The sequence below is a fragment of the Lepidochelys olivacea genome (assembly GCF_965140295.1).
Source record: "Lepidochelys olivacea isolate rLepOli2 genome assembly, chromosome: 13".
Classification (NCBI taxonomy): Eukaryota; Metazoa; Chordata; order Testudines; family Cheloniidae; genus Lepidochelys; species Lepidochelys olivacea.
Window position 1 is genome coordinate 8411540 of NC_140423.1, and position 18454 is coordinate 8429993.

General features: G+C 48.6%; 1 protein-coding gene across 2 annotated transcripts in view; it reads left to right on the plus strand.

The window, feature by feature from the left end:
• LAMA5 (laminin subunit alpha 5) overlaps positions 1-18454 on the plus strand; it is a 166300-nt gene that overhangs the window by 80504 nt on the left and 67342 nt on the right. For both annotated transcript variants that reach the window (XM_084645460.1, XM_084645461.1), the window contains exons 7-15: positions 7138-7253; positions 9044-9162; positions 10078-10168; positions 10891-11025; positions 11325-11387; positions 12814-12954; positions 14411-14548; positions 15439-15573; positions 16541-16675. In XM_084645460.1, coding sequence (XP_084501586.1) covers positions 7138-7253; positions 9044-9162; positions 10078-10168; positions 10891-11025; positions 11325-11387; positions 12814-12954; positions 14411-14548; positions 15439-15573; positions 16541-16675 — 1073 coding nt within the window. The remainder of the gene's footprint in view (positions 1-7137; positions 7254-9043; positions 9163-10077; positions 10169-10890; positions 11026-11324; positions 11388-12813; positions 12955-14410; positions 14549-15438; positions 15574-16540; positions 16676-18454) is intronic.

Below are 18454 nucleotides of genomic sequence, written 5' to 3' on the forward strand. Positions count from 1 at the left end.
TGATGTTTAGATATAAGCATCGAGATTCACTTAGTTGGGTTGCAACAGACAAAACATCATTTGGATCCAAAGTGTAGGTGGAAGGCAAAGCTCTCCAGTTTTGTGGGGAACATGTATGGTCCATGTTCCAATATAATACAGTGTCAGGTTTTAAACAAAACATTCCATTGTCAAAGGGGGAGAAAAAGGCAAAATAAAAAGCAAGGCCTCGAAGTGCAAAGCGAGTAATGAACATGTGTGAGCTAGCAGGGGGAGGAGTTGGAGACTATTGCTTTAATTTAAAGAAAAAACTCTCACTAAACTGAGATTAAGAAACATGCCCCTTTAAAACTGGGCAACTTCAGTGCGTGAAGTCCAGTTCCTAGCAGACTGATCCATTACGCAAACCAGAGCCACCACAGTGGACACCCCAGTTTAGCAGCCTTAGCAGAGTGGCTGAGGACTGAACTCTCCCTCACTTCTAGCACTGGTCTCTCCCCATTAGGCTCAGAGCAGTTTGTTGGGGTCATGTAGGTAGGTGAGCAGACACAGTGCTGAGGCCTTCATTGTATCCTGGCACTTGTGTAGCCCCCATTGCTATAATATCCAAGTGCTAAACAGCTTTTCATACATTTATCCTCACAACATGCTGGTGAGGTGGGGATTGTACTGATGGGAAACTGAGGGACAGCGGAGGTGAAGGGTCTTTCCCAAGCTCACGCAAGAAACTTGTGGTCAAGCTGCGAATTTACCCCCTCGTCTCTGCAGTTCCAGACCAGGGGCTTATCCACAAGACCATCCTTCCATTCAGGATCATTGCCAAGAGTCTTTCATGAGTGGAAAATTCGCTACGAGCCCAGCGCCAACTCTTTGATACACACTGAGAAATGCTTGACTCTATATTTGTCTCATAAAATCAGTGGGACTGCTCATGGGAATAAGGGGCTCACTGCTGGCCCCACTCATTGGGAGCACTGGCTATGCCAAATTCATCTTCTTCTTCTTCTCCTTTTTTTTTTTTTCCCCTTCAATGAAATTGATATGAAGGCATAAATGGCCACTCTTTACGAACCAGCAAGAACCACAAAGCTGTTACATTTCTGGCCTGCAGGACCCTCCTTGTCTGCGTTTCCAGCTAGAAACTCCACATAGTTCCTGATAACCATGAAAGCATTGAGTCTTAGCCATCTGTTTGCAGCCTGTGTTGCTGTCATGAATGGGCTGGGTAGGTTCAGCTGGACCTGATGAAGCTTGAGTTTCTTTCTCATACGGATCATGTAATGGTTTTGGATCTTGTAAAGTGAAATTCCAGCAGGTCCCAGCCAAGGTTAAAATCCGCTAAGAATTAAAACAAAGGAGGTATTGAAAAGCAAGTCTGTGTTGGGGTACTCGTCTCTCTCCTAACAAATAGTTCAGTAAAGATGTGAACTGGATAATTCCTTGATTTCGTTTGAAAACTAGGTGTTGCTAGATGTGTTTGTTGTCTTCTGTCAGTGCTGCAAGAATAAAGCAGATGCACCAGTGCAGAGTGGTTGTTTAGCATAGAGCGACCTTGGTGTGTGTTACTACGTAGCTGGGGATGCTCCCGAGAGGAGGCTAAAGTGAGGGGAGGACAGACCTGCTGGATCCTGGCCAAACACCAGCTCTGCTCATTATTATATTCTGATTTCCAGAATCCCACTTTGGTTTCATTTGGATGCATTTGTTGTCTTCACTCCTTGTCCCAAATGGCTGGATAGCGTTGCAGCACACTGTTTAAACAGCTGCCACATTTCACTCCAGAGTTGGCTGCTCTTGCCTAGTGGGGAAAGTGTTTCCTAGTTGTGTTCTTTGTATAGTCCGCGAGTAACGTCTGCAAGGCCCTTTGGGATATGTCTGCACTGTGAAAACGGAAGAATATAAAATGGAACCACTGTAAACTGATAGCAAACCAGACGATATAAACGCGGCACTGGAAGTGCAGCGAGAGAGGCAGCCAGCTGTAATTCAGCAGTAATTCTAGCATGGTTTAGCTTCCAGGGAGGAAGACATGGTCAGAATTGCAACCGCAAAGAAGAGATGGGAAGCAAGCTCCTCCTGCTTGCCTTGTCTGAGCTCTATGGGAATTGAGTTGGGTGGTTGGAGAGAAATAGGATTAATTTGAATTTTCAGTGGAGGAATACTCCCATTTTTCAAAGGCTTTGACAGCAGCATTTCGTAGCCTCCCAGCAGAGCGGGTATGCAGAGATAATTAGGCCCAATAATGCAACGTCTCTGTGGCATGAAGACGTGGAGCTGGTGCACTGAGATACCTAGCTTGACGTTGCATGACGGGAGAGTGGTGAGGCTGTCAGCAGATGCAGCTGTGGGCTTTGAGCCTGACGGGGTTATCGTGTCATCTACGGCAGCTGTTAGGGCCTCATTGTTCCCTCATAAATCTGTGTGTAACCCTCCTGGCTGGGAAGCACAGTGTATCTGACTGCATGTGTCCTACATCTTCAAATGCCAGGGCTTTGACAGCAGCAAGACAAGAAGATACAAATAGAGGGAAGCCTGGAATTTTCTTTTTGTTCTGGATGAATTAAAATCCTGATGGTATCTCAGTATTTACTATGCTGAACGTTGGGAGGTGGCTGTCTGGACAGGTTGTATTGATTTCCCAATTGGTTGGAATATACAAAAGTTTTGTGAAAACCACTCTCTGATGCTGTCCGGTGAGGATCCCTCTGGCACCGATTGGACTTGTAAATCTCCCACATGAAATCTGGGACCTTTGCGCTTAGTTAGGAGAACTGTTTCCTGCTCCCATAAGACTCCTGACCGTCTTGTGGTCTGAGAGGAGTGGAATCAAGGCTCACTTCGATTACAAGCCCTCTGGGGCAGGGATTGTCCTTTGTTCTGTATTTGTACAGCACCTTGCACAACGGCATCTGGTCTGTGACTGAGGGTTCAAGGTATCACCGCAATACAAATAATCACAGAAATATAGGGCTGGAAGGGACTTCAAGAGGTTATCTAGTTCCTCCCTCCATGCTGAGACAGGATTAAATATACCTGGATTCAGTATAGTAAATGGTAAGTGTCCATTTCCTTCAGATACGAAGGCAATATAAAATCACATTGTTGGGATGTGGCATTTTGTTGGCTTTTGTCAACTGTTGGGCAGAAAGGCAGTTCGTGATTGAAATGCAAGCAGTCTGTTTTCAAGACGGTTTGGAGGGAAGAATTGTGCATTTCTGTCAATCTGCAGAAATCCCATTTAGACTGGATTTGCTAGGTGGGACAGTCTAGTGGTTTTAGCACAGGGCATGATGGGAAACGTTTGTTTTGGAAAGTTTCAGCAGAGACATGGGTGCATTTGGGGAGCTGTTGGTGAAGATTGAGACTGTATGTGGGAAGCCTGTATCACCCATGCCTGCACACAGTCTGTCACACAAAAGAGGGGTGGTAGGGTCTGGTCCAACTTCCACTGAAATCACTGTGGGAGTTGAGTGAGAATTGGTTTCTGGCTCTAAGTCTCCTAGCTTGATAGTTAGCAAGTATTTCAACCCCTTCTAAGGCGGCTGTCCCATTTGCACCATAAGGCGGCTGCTGCTGCTGCCAGAATGCTCACATGCTCTTCAGTTTTCTTCCTGTTTCCATCTCGCTCCCCTCAGATGTGAATATGGGCCTGTCTTGGCTGCTAATGCTCCCCTTTCCTAGTGGACATGTATGGGGCCTTGGCTCCATGATACCTGTCACTGGGCTTGTCCCTAGTGCGCACACCCATGCTTGCATGGCCTGGGCCAGCCCACCCCCCAGAAATTCAAAAGTGAAGTTGGGTGAGTTAAAGAGTTTGGCAAAGCTCCCATGTGTGATGAAGCACGTCTCCAATGCCAATCGTCGGTCTATAAATGGGAGTAGATGACATTGTTTATCTAGCTTACGTGGGTTTTCATTGAAGTCCCAAGATGCAGGGACAGCATCTTCCTCCTCACAAATTGGCACTACATAAATGTCTGAGCAGCGTGTTTTTCACAGGGCTTGGATTTAGTGTGTATGGAGTGTGGGAGGGGGAAGGCACAATTCCCTTTTTTCCCAGGGGTTCTGATCCTGCCCTTATTGAAGTCAATGGCAAAACTCCCAATTAGCTTCAGTGGGACCCAGCTGAAGCCCAAAGGCTCATACCAAATGGAATTGCAGTGCATTAGGGACGTTCCTCTGGCTAAGGGTAACCTTCTCCTTCCACGTGCTGGAATGCAGCAGGGCCAGAAATAGTCCCTTCACCTGACAGAAGACAGGAGAGAAAAGATGAGCATCTCTGGGGCTCTGGCATGCTTCAGAGTGGGCATGCAGACAAAGATTCCCAGGCAGGGATTCCCTGCTAACAAGCAGATACCAAGTCAGGATCAGAGGGCAGCAGCTCATTTACAATGGCAGATAGTCTTGCTGAAATGGCTTTGGAAGGACCCCAAGTATTGTCTGTATCTATCTGATAAGAGCAACTGTTTTCTTTCAGGTCCCTGCCCCTGTCACAGATGCCGAAGCATTGGAGCGGGGTATGGGGGGGGACGGGACAGTGAGCCATCGGAAGGGCATCCCATCTGCTGCTGCTGTAGGATAGCCAGCAAAATTCACTAGTCTTTTGGAGGCCTGGTCAGTCAGAAAACGATTGTGCCAGGGGATGAATTGTATGGGTGTTGCTACTATCAGGAGGTTCTGAAGGATAGTTTGTTCTGTCCCAGGCTGATTTCAGAAGGGAGGCCAACATTGTGTGGTGGCAGCTTTGTTCGGGCTGAGCTTTGGCTCCTTCAGTTGGCTGGCTCTCCCCTGGCACCCCCAGGGTCAGCAGAGTTTCGTGCAGCAATCAGGGCTCTTGACCGTTTCAGTTACCTGGGCTCCAGCCCAATCCAGACGCACCAGCACTTGAGGGTTTCAGACTGCATCCGGCCGCAGCTGCTCAGACTCCCCTTTGGCAATGTCACTGCCAAGGGAAAGGCTGTGGTTTTATTTCATGGCAGAACAACCAGGAAATGCGGGTGTGATAGGAGCACACCCCCAGCTCCCTCTCCTCCTTTGTATAGTCTTGATCAATGAAGTATGTAACTATTGTAACTCAAGTCCATTTGTCCATAATTCATTAGCAGAGCATATTCTGCCCAAGGTGCTGCTGAGCTTCAGTAACAAGTGAAGGTTTGCCAGCCTTAAACAGGAGGGCAAAATAGATATCTAGTTCTTACTCTGAAATATGCATTTTATGGGCAAGGGACCCCATCTTGGCTGACCCGGGAGTTGAACTAGGGACTTGTAGACGTATAGGCACAAGTCTCCAGAGCTTGAACTGAAGAGCCTGGCTCTGTGGCTGGGGCTATAGCAGATTTTGGGTACGGGGGGGATGCAATATACCCATCCACCAGCAGGTTATGCAAGTTCTTTCACACAGGGATCATGTTTTCCTTGTGTGTGTTTTTGAATAGCTCCTACCACAGTGGGGAGATGGGGCCTCTAGGTGTTACCTGAATACATGTAACAAATCGTGTCTTCTTTTAAGCAAATTGTAGGCAGGGGCCAGAAGGTTTGGAGTCTTGGGGTTGGTTCCTTGTGGAAAAGCACCCAAAAGATGGGGTATTTAAATGATTTCGCTCCTGAGTCTGCAAAAGCTGATAAGAGCAAGCTTTCTGGTGATGTCATTGCAGATGAGTTACCGCTGCTGTGCAGTGGGACAAGATTTCTCGCTTGACTAGTCGAGAATTCTTGCCTGGCGCCTTCTGGGCTGCCTGTTTAGTCAGCGCAAAGCTACTTATGCTAGCTACTAAAACCAGGAAATGCATTTCTTAGCATTGGTGGTTAGCCTCTAAGACTGAAAGATGCTGCTTTAATTTCAAGCTGCTCACCCAGTATGTGTTCCTCTCTTCTCAGCGATCCATGTCTCTCCCGCAGTCCTGACTTCATGGTTTTTTTTGTCAGCATTGCCCCTTATGCTCTAGGGGACAAGTTTCCACTCCCCATGCATCAAGAAACCTCACCCAGGCCAATTTCAGATCCCTCTGTTAATTCTTTAACTCCACCTTCCAGCACTGCATCCCTGTCATACGTGCTATCTGCTCCCTGCTGCCGTATTTCACCTCAGTCATTTTTGTAGAGATGGGTAGGAAAGGGGCAGTTTTGTTATTTATTTAAATTTTTGAAATTTTCTGGGGGGGGGGGGTTGATGGAAAAAAAGAGTTTGTGTTTTGTTTTTCTTCCCTTCTTTCTCCCCTTACCACCACACCCCCCTCCTTCCCCCCCCCCCCCCCCCCCCCGCTCCAGGGCAAAATGCGTCGGGAGGGAAGGAAATGAGAGAGAAAAATGTGATGGTGGGAGTGTTTTGTATTTGTCCAGAAATCAGTAAATTTAAAATACACAAAAACTTTTGTGTTTGAAAAAGGCCTTTTTTTGTTTTGAAAAGCTGTCTTGAATGAAAAGTGTTGATCATTTGTTTTGTGCCTGTCTAAATTGCAAAATCCTCCAGGCAGGGACCTAGTCCGGTGTGTTTGCAGAGAGCCCTGGGCATCAATAGCCTGGCATAAATGACCTGTTCTCACTTGTCCTCCCAAACCCGAACGCTTGCACAAAGAAGCATCTGTCCCCTAATCTGTGAATGCTGCCTGAAGAGAAGCAGTCCCTCTTGTGCTGTTACTTCTAGGGCTGGTCAGGAATTTTTCATCTGAACGAATAAAGTGTTTTCCCAAAATTGAAATTTTTTGTGGGAAAATTTCAGTTTTGCGGAAAATTTCATTTTCCACTGGGAAAATCGAAATGACAGCTCCCCATCTACCTGCCTGGAAGGCTCTTGTTGGTTTCGCTTTCAGTCTGAAGGATGTGGGCAGATGCTGAACACCATGGCTCTCTGCCTTCCCGCCTCTCCCCCAGCTCTGGGGCCGGAGATGCAGAGAGCCCAGGCTGCTGTGTGGGTCTCCCAAAGTGGAATTGTTCTTGAAGTTGCTTCCCAGTAAAATTTTTGTGATTTTTAACTTTTCATTACAGATCAAGACTTTTCACATTGTTGGGGGGGGAAAAATTATTTTTTCCTGGGAAGGCATTTCTGTTTTCTGGCCAGCTCTCATTATTTCCCCAGCCAAGTCCTGCCGTCAGTGGATTCCTTGGCATTCAGTGACCTGGCTTGGAAGTTACTCTGCTCACTCACCTTTCATTTTCCAGGCTGCAGTGCGATTGTCAACACAACACCTGTGGCGGCTCATGTGATCGTTGCTGCCCGGGCTTCAACCAGTTACCCTGGAAACCAGCTATGACTGACAGCGCTAATGAATGCCAACGTAGGTGGATGTGGGCTGGGTTTTTTCCTTTTTTTCCCTTTTTCCAGTTGTTTAGGTGATTGCAAAACATGGAATGAACAAACTCCACTGCCCCCAGGCATGGGAAGCTTTGCAGTCGGCCCCAAAGCTCTGCCCTAGAATCCCATTCCTAAAGCTTTGTGGGCTTGAACTGATTTTCTGGGGAGTGAGTTAAAATGTTACCTTTTCTGTGCTGGCTGGCCGTGGACGTGGTGCACCCAGCAAATATGCCTTAATGTAGCTTGCTCCCCCAGTGTTTCCCCATGCCTCTTGTCTACTGAGCTGCAGAGCTGACCAGCCACAGCAGGGGGAGCAGCATGCAGAGCCCCCTGCACTCCAGGGTGCTTGAGGAAGGAATCCATAGCACAGTCCCTCTTGGAGCCCCTGATGGGGCCTTGCATTAAATCTCCCTCTCCAGGCATTATGGGCAGTCTCTCTGTTGGTCCTTGGTGGGAATTCAATGCTCCTGTAAATGGCTGGATTGTCAGCATTGGAAGGTAAAGTCCTTTATCCACAGAACGTCTAGCATGGCCAGGGAAGCTTCTAGCGACCCGTACGCTGCTCCACCAATGAACCACAATCCTGACCGGGAAGGATCCCCTGTAGAGGGGTGAGATTGCATTTCTTCTGGGATGACTGGTAGCAAAGCTATTGATTGTAGTGTTGTTTTTTGTGACTTGTTCCTCTCTCCACTGGGGACTGGACTGAGCTCACTAAGCCACTTCAGACAAGCCCCTGAGTGGTGGTAACTTTTGCTCACTGCAGACCCTGATTGGGACTTTAATCGGTGATTTAGAAGTGAAAGTGGCCATAATTCCATTGAAAGGCTGTCTTGTACTGTTGCTGGGTTTTACAATCTCATTACCAGTCCTTCTGACCACCCCTATGGGCACCCTGCATTTTAGTACCAGACTTAGTGAACGTAACTAGAAGTATAGGAAGAGGAACGGTCTGTGTTGTGGATTATTCTGTTCTGTGAAGGCTTCTACAATGATATCCGCTTAATCTGTACTGAGTGCTAATTCTGGTCCCCTTCCTGCCTCTGTCCTAAACTTTGTGCAATCATCCTGTTTGCTCAGTCCTGCTCTGAAGATAAATTGCATTCAGATCTACTTACATATTTATTTGAGTAGCCAGAACCCTTCAGTAGATGCCAACCCTGGAATTCATGCTGCGCTGGGAAAGTGAAGCATGAAGCTCAGTTAAATCACATGATCTCATAAATATAGGGACTCTGCAATGGGCTGTTGGATCTTGCTCCCATGGATTTAAAAAAAAAACCCACCCAACACTTTCTCACCATGTGTTTGAACTTCACAGCTCAGCCCCTCTCTAATTGGATAACATTGAGAACTGGCCTGTATGTATGCTCCAAACCACTTTGGGGGCCCAAAAGTTTGAATAACTTCCCTTTCTCCCCTCCCACCATGTTCGGGCTTGCCTCTTTTCAATTTGTGCCTATGTGCTTTCTGGTTGCAGAAAATGCCAAAGCCCTGCTATAATGCCTGTTCTCCCTAGGTGTCCAGCCTTGATCTGCAGACTGGAGACATCTGAAAGCTTGTGATTAACTGGCCCTTCATCGCCTTTTGAGCTTCATTCCTCATTTAAATGCAATCCCCATGCAATACAGACTTATTCAACCCCTCTCAACCCTTCATCAGGGAGTGGAGAAGAGGGAGTTGAAATACATCAGTTAACTGTTTCATTGGAGAATAGTGATCAGTAACCCAGAGGAGCATACCCACTGAGCTCCTGTCTCTTTATACTTTCAGCTTGCAATTGCAATGGTCATGCCTACGACTGCTACTATGATCCAGAGGTTGATCGCCACAAGGCCAGCAAAAATTACGATGACCAGTATAAAGGGGGAGGTGTCTGCATAGAATGTCAGGTATGCCGGGGGGGGGCGGGGGGGATTGCACATTGTTGTTGTAACATGATGGACTGTCAGGTGTCCTGTTTTCTGTGGCTGTATTGTTAACCTGAATTGTAGTTCTGCATGGTGGGCAACAAGCAAATCAGGAGTTCTCATGTTTTCTGTTAGTTTCCCAGGAAATCTGGGCTCTTGGCATCAGGATAAAGGATCATGCACCAGTGGCAGGAGTGGTGGGATAGTTCGTGGGCACCTGTCTGTTAGCATAACCTTGGAAATGCATGGCTAATGCATTAAGGGTGGGTGGGATCTTCATACGCCCTGGGCATCGGCCTTACTCCACTTCCATTGAACTCAATGGGAGTTTGACCACTGACTTCAAATGGGAGCAGAATTAGGCCAATTCTAGTGCTTTTGAAAAATCCCACCCTGATTTACAGGGCCCAAATACTATCACTTGTCTGTCACTTCTTAAGCATTAGTACCATGCTGCTCTTCCTACTCTCTCAGCACCTAACTAAAGTCTTACCATGGCGATGCAAAAGCCCTTTGACGGGTTAATTTCAGAGCAAGTACCATATAGGGGCATGGGACCTGTGTAGTGCAGTACTAGCCGTGCTTTTACGAAATGGGTTACTTTTGTCTTCCTGAATGCAAGGCAACTGGGAAACTTTAATAACAAGCCCTGAAGCCAAAGTTTGCATGGGTTCTGATATAGAGCTAAAACCCAGACCAGGCTTGTTTGGAAGATTCACAAGGACTGAGTTTCAACCCATCATGAGTGGAGTTTTGAGCAATCTTTGTTCTTTCCTTTATTTGCTTTCCTAATGTTACCCTGTCGTGAAGCTACCTGGTACTATAGTCTGGTCGATGACCATGGTTTCCTTCCTGATGGCAGAGTAACTGATGCCCTTCTACTCAACTGTTTTTCAGCATCATACAACTGGCATCAACTGTGAGAGGTGCATCTCTGGATACTATAAATCCCCTGACCATTCGATAGACTCGCCCTACATTTGCTACCGTGAGTATGGGCTGCCTTTCATTTAATAGCTAGAGGAGAGCAGCCCACACTGTCGAACGGTGGGGTGTTTGGTGCTGTGGACCATCAGGGGCTGATTGTCCAGCCAGCCTTAAAATGTGCATGGCCACCTGTCTTGCATGCACAAACTGCATGATCTCATAAAGGCTCATGCAGAAGGAGTGTGTGTCTGTTGTTGCAATCCGCTGTGGATGCACGTTCAAAGGCCTGAAAGGGGTGGAAATGTCTGACCCAATAGAGGATGACTTTCTGAAGCAGGAGATGCTTACGCATGTCTCTGTGGGAAATCCAGATCATTCTGGCAGTCTTGGTGGGTTTGGTTCTGCCACTTGGTTTGGTGGCTTTTTCCATCCTCAGCAGAGCCTGCCCTAGCTGTAATGCAGCCAGAATTGCCACCCTTTCAGAAGCAAGATCCTGAGGGGCAGAGCCCAGCTGTTCGCAGCCTCCCCTCAGATCCTGCAATGCAGCGATTCCAAGATGACTGCAGCAGCTCCACCAAGCTTGAACCGTTTTAAAGAGACAGACGCACCTTTTATTTTTGAAAGGGACTGCGCTGTATGTATCTCAAACTTTTTAGTTATGCTGCTAGCCTGGTTGTTGCTATTAGAAATCTCTTGTGTTGTGTGAACACAGACTGGGAAATGAGGGTCTCTCTCAGTAATGGGAGCTCCAAGTGACTTCTCCCTCTCCCTGTCCCTCTCCAGGTTGTAACTGTGACTTGGAGTTCACCGATGGCACCTGTGAGGACCTCACAGGTCGCTGTTACTGCAAGCCGAATTACACTGGGGAGCTCTGCAATGCATGTGCAGAGGGATACACCGACTTCCCACACTGCTATCGTAAGTGCCTTGTTCGCAAGGGAGGGCTGTATCAGCGGCACCTGCAATTGCAGACCAACCTGGCGCCTTGCTTTGGCAGGGAAGCTGGGAGTTAGTGGGCGGTGGAGTCCTTGGGCTAAATCTTGGATCTTCACCCCCGTTTTTCAAGTTGGGAAGAAGGTGACCTTTCGGGATCCAGAAGGAATGTTGCTCATGTGTTGATTATTTGTTTTTAAGTCGGTTTGGTTTTGGGCCAGATCCAATGTGGGGCTCGAACTGAGCACAGATGTAATGTTTGCAATGGCTCTGACTCCCCACAGCTGTTCCAGCTTTCTCTCACAATGATACTGGAGAACAGGTGCTTCCAGCTGGACAGATAATACGTAAGTCCTACTGTTTTCCTCATCTCTTTTTGAGCTCATTCCATATACTGCAATTTATTATTATTATTATTATTATTATTAGTGTTCATTATCATTGTAGCACATAGGCCCCAGCTGACATCAGGGTCCCTCTCTGGTAAGCCCCAAAGAGTCATGTTGGAAGAGACCATCCCTGGCTCAAAGAGTTTACAGTTGCCATTGACACAGCAAAGGGAGGGAGAAGGGAAATAATATTATTCCTATCTTACAGGTGGGGGAACAGAGGCACAGAACGGTTTTGGGCTTCATGCAGGAGTCTCTGGGGGGAAGTTCTTTGGCCTGTGTTACGCAGGAGGTCAGATCACACGTTTGTAATGGTCCCCTCTGGTCTTAAAATCTGTGATTGAGGGACCTGTCCAAGATCACAGGGAATCTGTGGCAGGGCTGGAAACTGAGCCCAGGTGCTCCTTAGTCCCAGTCTCATGCCTTAGCCACGAGACCATCCTTTTCCCACATCTGCATGTACTCATTTTCTTAGGCATTGGGGGAACTTCTAAACCCTCTGCCAACACCTTCCACTGCTGCAAATCTGCCTTGCGGGGCATGTGCTTCTAGTCTGAATGTGACCATGGTAGTTTAATGCTTGGCAGCAAACTTTGTGTAAAATCACTTGCTGTGTCTCTCCCATCCTTTCCCTTCCTCTCCCTCCAGCCTTTCTCTCGTAGAATTCTAACCCTGCAAGCTCATGACTCATCTCCCCAGTCTTTTTGGGTCTCTTTGCTTTTCCCACAGACTTCTCCATTGTTTCACGTTTACTACAGATAACCTTTTTCTTCCCTCTGATATTTTAATCTCTGTTATTTTCCAGGCAGGTTTTTCTTTGCTGAGCTGGAATCTCTCTTTCCCTCTGGTTCCCACCCCTTCTGCCTTCCTCTCCCCATCTCTTCTCTTGCCCCACCCCCTTTTCATGGACCAGGGAGACCAAGGTGCCAAGAGAATCCAACTTGCCTGAGCTCTGCTGGGTTCGCGCTCTCGTGCATCCCAGCTCTGTGGATCTCTGAAGTGCTGTTCAGGCTTGGGGTAACCAGAGTACACCGTGTAACTGGGGGATGCTGCTGTGAGCCAGCCCTTGAGACCTGATGGAGCAGCTGCCTTGATTATCTGAAGGTTTACGGTCTCCTCACAAGACCCTTGGGCAATGGGGCTGTCCTATAAGGAATCATCACAGCATCCTGTGAACAAAGCTTCATCCCCATTTACAGAAGGCATTCTAGCCAGAGCTCCTGCTGAGAGATGTGGAGAGAGGAACTGACAGAGAGTCACTGGCAGAACTGGGGTTTGAAGCTAGGAGTTTCTGGTTCCCTGTCCTGTGCTTTGCCGATGGGCCCAGGCTGTCAGCTGGCGGAGATTTGTTAAGTGCCTTTTGTTCATGTCGCCCCCTTTGCAGACTGCGATTGCAACGCCGCCGGGACGGAAGGGAATGCCTGCCGCAAAGACTCTCGAAGGGGAATGTGTGTGTGCAAACCCAACTTTCAGGGAGCTCAGTGTGATCAGTGTGCACCTGGGCACTACGGACCTGGCTGTCAGCGTGAGTGACTGGGGCCTATCATGCCGGTTTTCTTGATGTTCTTGCAAATGTCTCTGGCGGCTGCTCTGAACCGCACTGCTAGAAGCACGCACCCCTCTCCTTGCTGGAAAAGGAGAATTCCTCAGTCCTGCTTCAAGTGACAAATTCCCTTGACTTTAGCTGAGATTTGCCAGAACAGCCTTGACCCGGCTGGATTCCCTTCCTCTGGCTGGGGTACTCTGCAGGAATTCCCCATCAGTTCAACAGCGGGCTCGGATGCTCCGGCAGTACAGTGCATTACGGCCATTCCCACATGGTTTCTTCAACTGCTCAATGGATGAGGGGTCACTTTGGGTTACATTTCTCTCTCTCGCGCCCCCCCCCCCCCCACTTCCCCATTCAAATGTCAGTTTATTTTATATCTGCTTCTCCTGCATCCTGAGAGGCACTGGGGCTGCTCGGGGTTTAACACTGTTAGCAAAGGCCTCTGGAGTCGACACCTAGTGAGCTCCCAGGACTAAAATCTTGGGCAGGGAGGGGGGCCTTTTAGCTGTAATTCTCGCACAGATGAGACTTTATTATTCTGGCCCAATCTTGGGAGATGAGTCCAATGAGGCCCCCCAGGGCAGCCCTGCTCATCCAGTAGGCCGGTATACAGGACTTGGGTTCAGCCTGCACAGGGCTCCCTCGTCTCTGTCTGAGCCTCTGAGAAAGCACCTTGATCTCTCCCCACCCCCCATGCGCACCTGAAGCTCCTGATCCTTTTCTTTCCATCCCCCAACCCCTATTGCCAGCCCGCTGCCTCCTCCGGATCCATGGGGGTCCTTCCACATGGTCCCTCTGTCACTGACCTTTCTGCTTCCACCCAGGCTGATGGCCTGTTAATGAGGAGGCAGGATGCCTGAGAGAGCACAGGCAGGCTGGGGAGGAAAAGTAGCTAAAGGCCTGGGCTTCCTTTCACTGCAGTGAGGAGATGCTTTCTGCTGGTTCCTAAAGGGGCTGAGAGTTTTAAGCCCAAGGATGGTGAATCTGGGGGCTTATTCCAGTGCAGAGCCCACAGCTGCTCCAGGCCGTGCCCACCCGCCATCCTGCAGAACTCCTCCTTGGGCTTTGGGGAACAGGCAGGCATTTCAGCTTCAGATTCTAATAAACCAGAGCTTTGGCCCCATGGCTTCACTGCTCTTCCTTGAAACACCCCCTCTCCCCCCAATTTCTGACCTTCCCCTGCCTGGCAAAGTGCCCCAGGACGGAGACGCACACACAGACACCCCTCTACCTCCCCGCCAGTTGCATTCGTCTCATGAAAACTCGGCTTGCTACCCCAAAGAGTTTGAATCTGGGTAGCCTCTAATAGGAGGCCTGGTGCTGTGTTGGGATTAGCCAGGGCTGTGAAACAGCAAAGGTGCCTCCTGATTCCTCCAGCGCCGCAGGGACTAGCAGGCGCAGCAGGTCACGGGGCTCCATTATTCTTTTCCAGCTTGCCAGTGTTCAGGCTCTGGCCAGTACGATGGCACCTGCGACAGCGAGACCGGCCAGTGCCTGTGCCGAACTGGATTCGAAGGGTATTCATGTAACCAATGTGCACCCGGCTACTTCAACTACCCTCTCTGCCAATGTGCGTAACTCTTCTTCCTTCTCAGATGGGCAGGATTCCCTGCAGTGGGGAGAGGTGGATGTTTACCCTCTGGACTTAGTATTATTTATTTGTGTTGTGGCAGAAAGCACAATATCTATTACTGCAATTGAGGGACCCCCCCACCGTCACAGGAGAGCAGGTGGGCAGTCTACTGAGAGCAAATCACTCCTGTCTAGTCACTTACTGTTAGTTATTATTTGTATTCCCAGAGCGCGTAGGAGCCCAGTCATAGCCCAGGACCCTGTTGTGCTAGGCACTTTGCAGATGCAGAACAACAACAACAAAAGAAAACAGTCCCTGCCCTGAGGAGCTTACAGTCTAGGTATAAGACAGGACCAGTAGGTGGATACTGACAAAGTGGGGAGAACAAGGAAACCGAGACAATATTAGTGCAGTCATCTCAGCCCACCAGCGGCCTAACCGTGTAGGGATCACAGCACAGGAGGGTTTTGGAGAAGGCAAATGCATTAGTTGTACGGCAGTTTATGTCGAGTTCCTCCCAAGGCTTGGGCAGCTGGGTGAAAATGTAACAAATGGGCAATGGATACATCAGGGGGCCAATGGGGAGGTGGGAGTTGACATCTCACTAGGCTGTGCGAGATGGTAGATAGGGTGGGGATAGGCCATAAAGGACCTTGAAAGTGAAGAGAAACAGTTTGTTGTGATGGAGAAAAGGGAGCTAGTGGAGGGATGCAAACTCTCAGTATTCAAGCACTGAGCAGTGCATCCAACACTCGTCTTGGGCACTTAGTGCCAACGTTCTCACTCTGGCTTAAAAATTTCCTCCCTGTTGTACCTTGAGCTTTGCTCCGTGCTCTGGGTGACGTAGCTCCCGACCCCTTCCCCACGGGCTTTTCTCTGCTTTGCAGTGTGCGGGTGCAGTGCTGTTGGGACGCTGCCAGGAGGCTGCGACTCAGGTGGGAGATGTTTCTGTAGGCCTGAGTTTGATGGGCCTCGTTGTGATCAGTGCAGCATGGGATATCATTCCTACCCTCGTTGCCAAGGTATGGTGGAAACGATGGGTTGCGGGGGCGGGGAGGAGATGCGGATGGGATTGAGTGTCAGCAGATGATTTTGAGGGCCTCGTTTTTTGGGTACTCGCCTTGAGACCCCTTAGTGGGACCTGACTTACAGGAAGTGCTGAGCTCCCACCCTCTGAAAGTCACGACCCTTTAGAGGTGCTGTAAAGTGGGCACCCAAAATCACTAGTCACTTTTAAAATCTCGGCTCAAACCCCCTTGATTTGCCTTATAAATGGTGCAGACTTGGATGTCCTTAATGGTGTCAGTGTTTGGAGCACAGAGCTGTCATTATCAGTCCGTCTTTCTCGATGGAACTCCTGTTCTGATACTGTTTCCAAGCATGGTTTTTTTTTTTGTATTTACACATTAACCTACTGAACTTCCTCCTGTTGGTGAGCTTTGAATGGACTGTAAAATCCTGGAGGCTTTTTTCCTGGTTTGGATGCGACTTCAGGGAGAAGTGTCGCATGGTACTGTGATGGTTTTTTAAAAGGAAATTTAGTTCTGGGGAACAATACCGAAGAGATCCCTCGGAGCGGAATGACAGGTCTGCACAGATAATGCCAGTACAAGTTTTACATTCTCGCCCTGCGCCATCTCTCAATCTCCGACTCTGCTCCAAAAGGACCGTTTCTGTGAGTGGTCCGCTTCCAGGTCCCACCGCAGATGCTAACAATGGGGCCAAATAAATGAAAACGGCAGTGAATTTTGTGTGTGTTTGTGAAGTGGGGATTTGTCCATTGAGAACTGAAGAGCGAGAACTGTCACTCAGTTCACCTGGATCGCTGAATAGCCATCCAGTGGGAATGCTTTGGGTTGCTACAAATCTGTGCTTGATTGACACAACTAGTGATGCAGAGATGAAAAGACTCGGGTCTGATTATTTGTCTCTGTGCTCGCTAGTCCCCCTTCTCAAACCTCTCTTTATTCGTGTGCCCTTCTTTTGCAGCTTGCTCCTGTGATCCCCGGGGCTCAGTGGATAACAACTGTAGCCCAGCTGGTCAGTGCCGGTGCCATTCTAACTACGCCGGGCACACCTGTAGCCAGTGTGCACCAGGATTCTATGGGTACCCCAGCTGCACACGTGAGTAACTCCCTTCACATGGAAGATTTTGCTTATGGTCTTGCAGAGTAGAAGCAGTGTGTTCCAGACGGGGAATGATACATGCTGCTACATGCTTTGCATTGCTTTGGCTTGACCCCACCCTGTTCTCTCATCTCCCCAGGGCCCAGCTTTATATTAGAATCCAGACTGGGTCTTTATTACTGGAGGAGTCAGTTTTTATTACTTACTCTTCTCCTATTGGAATAAATACGTTCTCCCACAGAAGCGTTTTCTCTTGCAGCTTGTCTCAATTGCTAATGCTAATCCAAAGGCCAAGGTGTCTGTCCCATAGAGTTCATTGGTAATTGTTAATTACAAGGGCCCAGGTTCGCCCATTCTGGTGTCCCAGCCCCCAGATACATGGAGTGTTTTAGGATTGGATTTGCAAAATACAGATCTGAATTTCCATGGGACATACCAAAATCCAGAATTATAGCCCTCTCCCCCCAAAACCAGCACAGACTGAAGGAGAAATGCACACTGAATTATTCCAGTTTGTTCCAGTGTTTGACCATCTCTAGTCAAGTATCTTATTCAAGTAACATGTTTTGAGCTGTGCTGTGCTTTCAGAATAAAATGCCAAACTGTATGTTCAGATTTCACTTCAGAACCAAAGATTTAAGGCGGGATTCGCAAATATATATCACTCCACTTGGGCCGGGTTTCAGGTGCTGAGGAGGGATTTCTGGCCTCAAGCGGAAGCTGTGTAAAGCTCTGAGGTCTTGCATAATTTTGAGGTAAAGCCACCATTGCAGCTGAGTTCTCTGAGCAAAACTCGAGGGCGCAAACCCCAGCAGAATCAAAACACAGGGCCGTTCTGACAGAGCCAGCCTGATAGTTCTCATGGCTCGAGCGCATCAAAGCTGTTCTTAGCTGCTGACTGTGAATGCTGGAAAACCAAGAGACCGAACCCACCAGCCCAGTTGAGGAAACGCAGGCCTCCCTGGGGATTGTACTGAACCCCCTCCAGCTTCAGACAGGCCAGGAAACGACCGGCTTGTAAAGCGTTTATAAAATGCGATGAAGATCTTCTTTTTAATTGCTCTGAAGGCAAAGTGTTTATACTTGGTTTTTATCCCTTAGCCAAAAGGTTTAGTTGCAGCAAGTTTTAAATGCACACCTCTCATTAACACCCTGCTCTCTGGATTCCCCAGCTGTGACATCACTCGGATAGATCCTCTGCCAGGATCAGAATGCCCTCTGTGGGTACATCTACACTGCGATAAAAGACCAAGGGCATGGCTGTGGCTAGCCTGGGTCAGCTGGTTTGGGCTCACGGGGCTTGGGCAGCGGAGCTATAAAATTGCAGTGTAAACGTTCAGAGCCTGAACTTCTACACTGCAATTTGTAACCCTCCTGCCTGAGCCCCATGAGCCTGAGTCAGCTGACCTGGGCTCTGAGGCAGTGCTGTGGGCTTTTTATTGCAGTGGAGATGTACCCAGAAAGCCCAGTGCTGCTGCCTGTACTCCACGAGTAGCCCCTTACTGTGCGTGCGAGCCCACTGTGTCTCACTCTGCTCTCAGTTACACCAGCCTAAATCCACAGGAAGTCTGCTGAAGCCAGTGGGGCTACAGTAAGGGAAAAGGGGTGAGAATTAAATGAGAATCAGGCCTGTTAATTTCATGCAACTCCCCCATCCAACCCTGATTTTTCAGTGGGTCTGCTTGCGTGGGGCCCCATCCAAAGCCAATTGAAGTCTTTCCATTGACTTCAAAGGGCTTTGGATCAAGCGCGTAGGGCGGTGCTATTCATATGAAT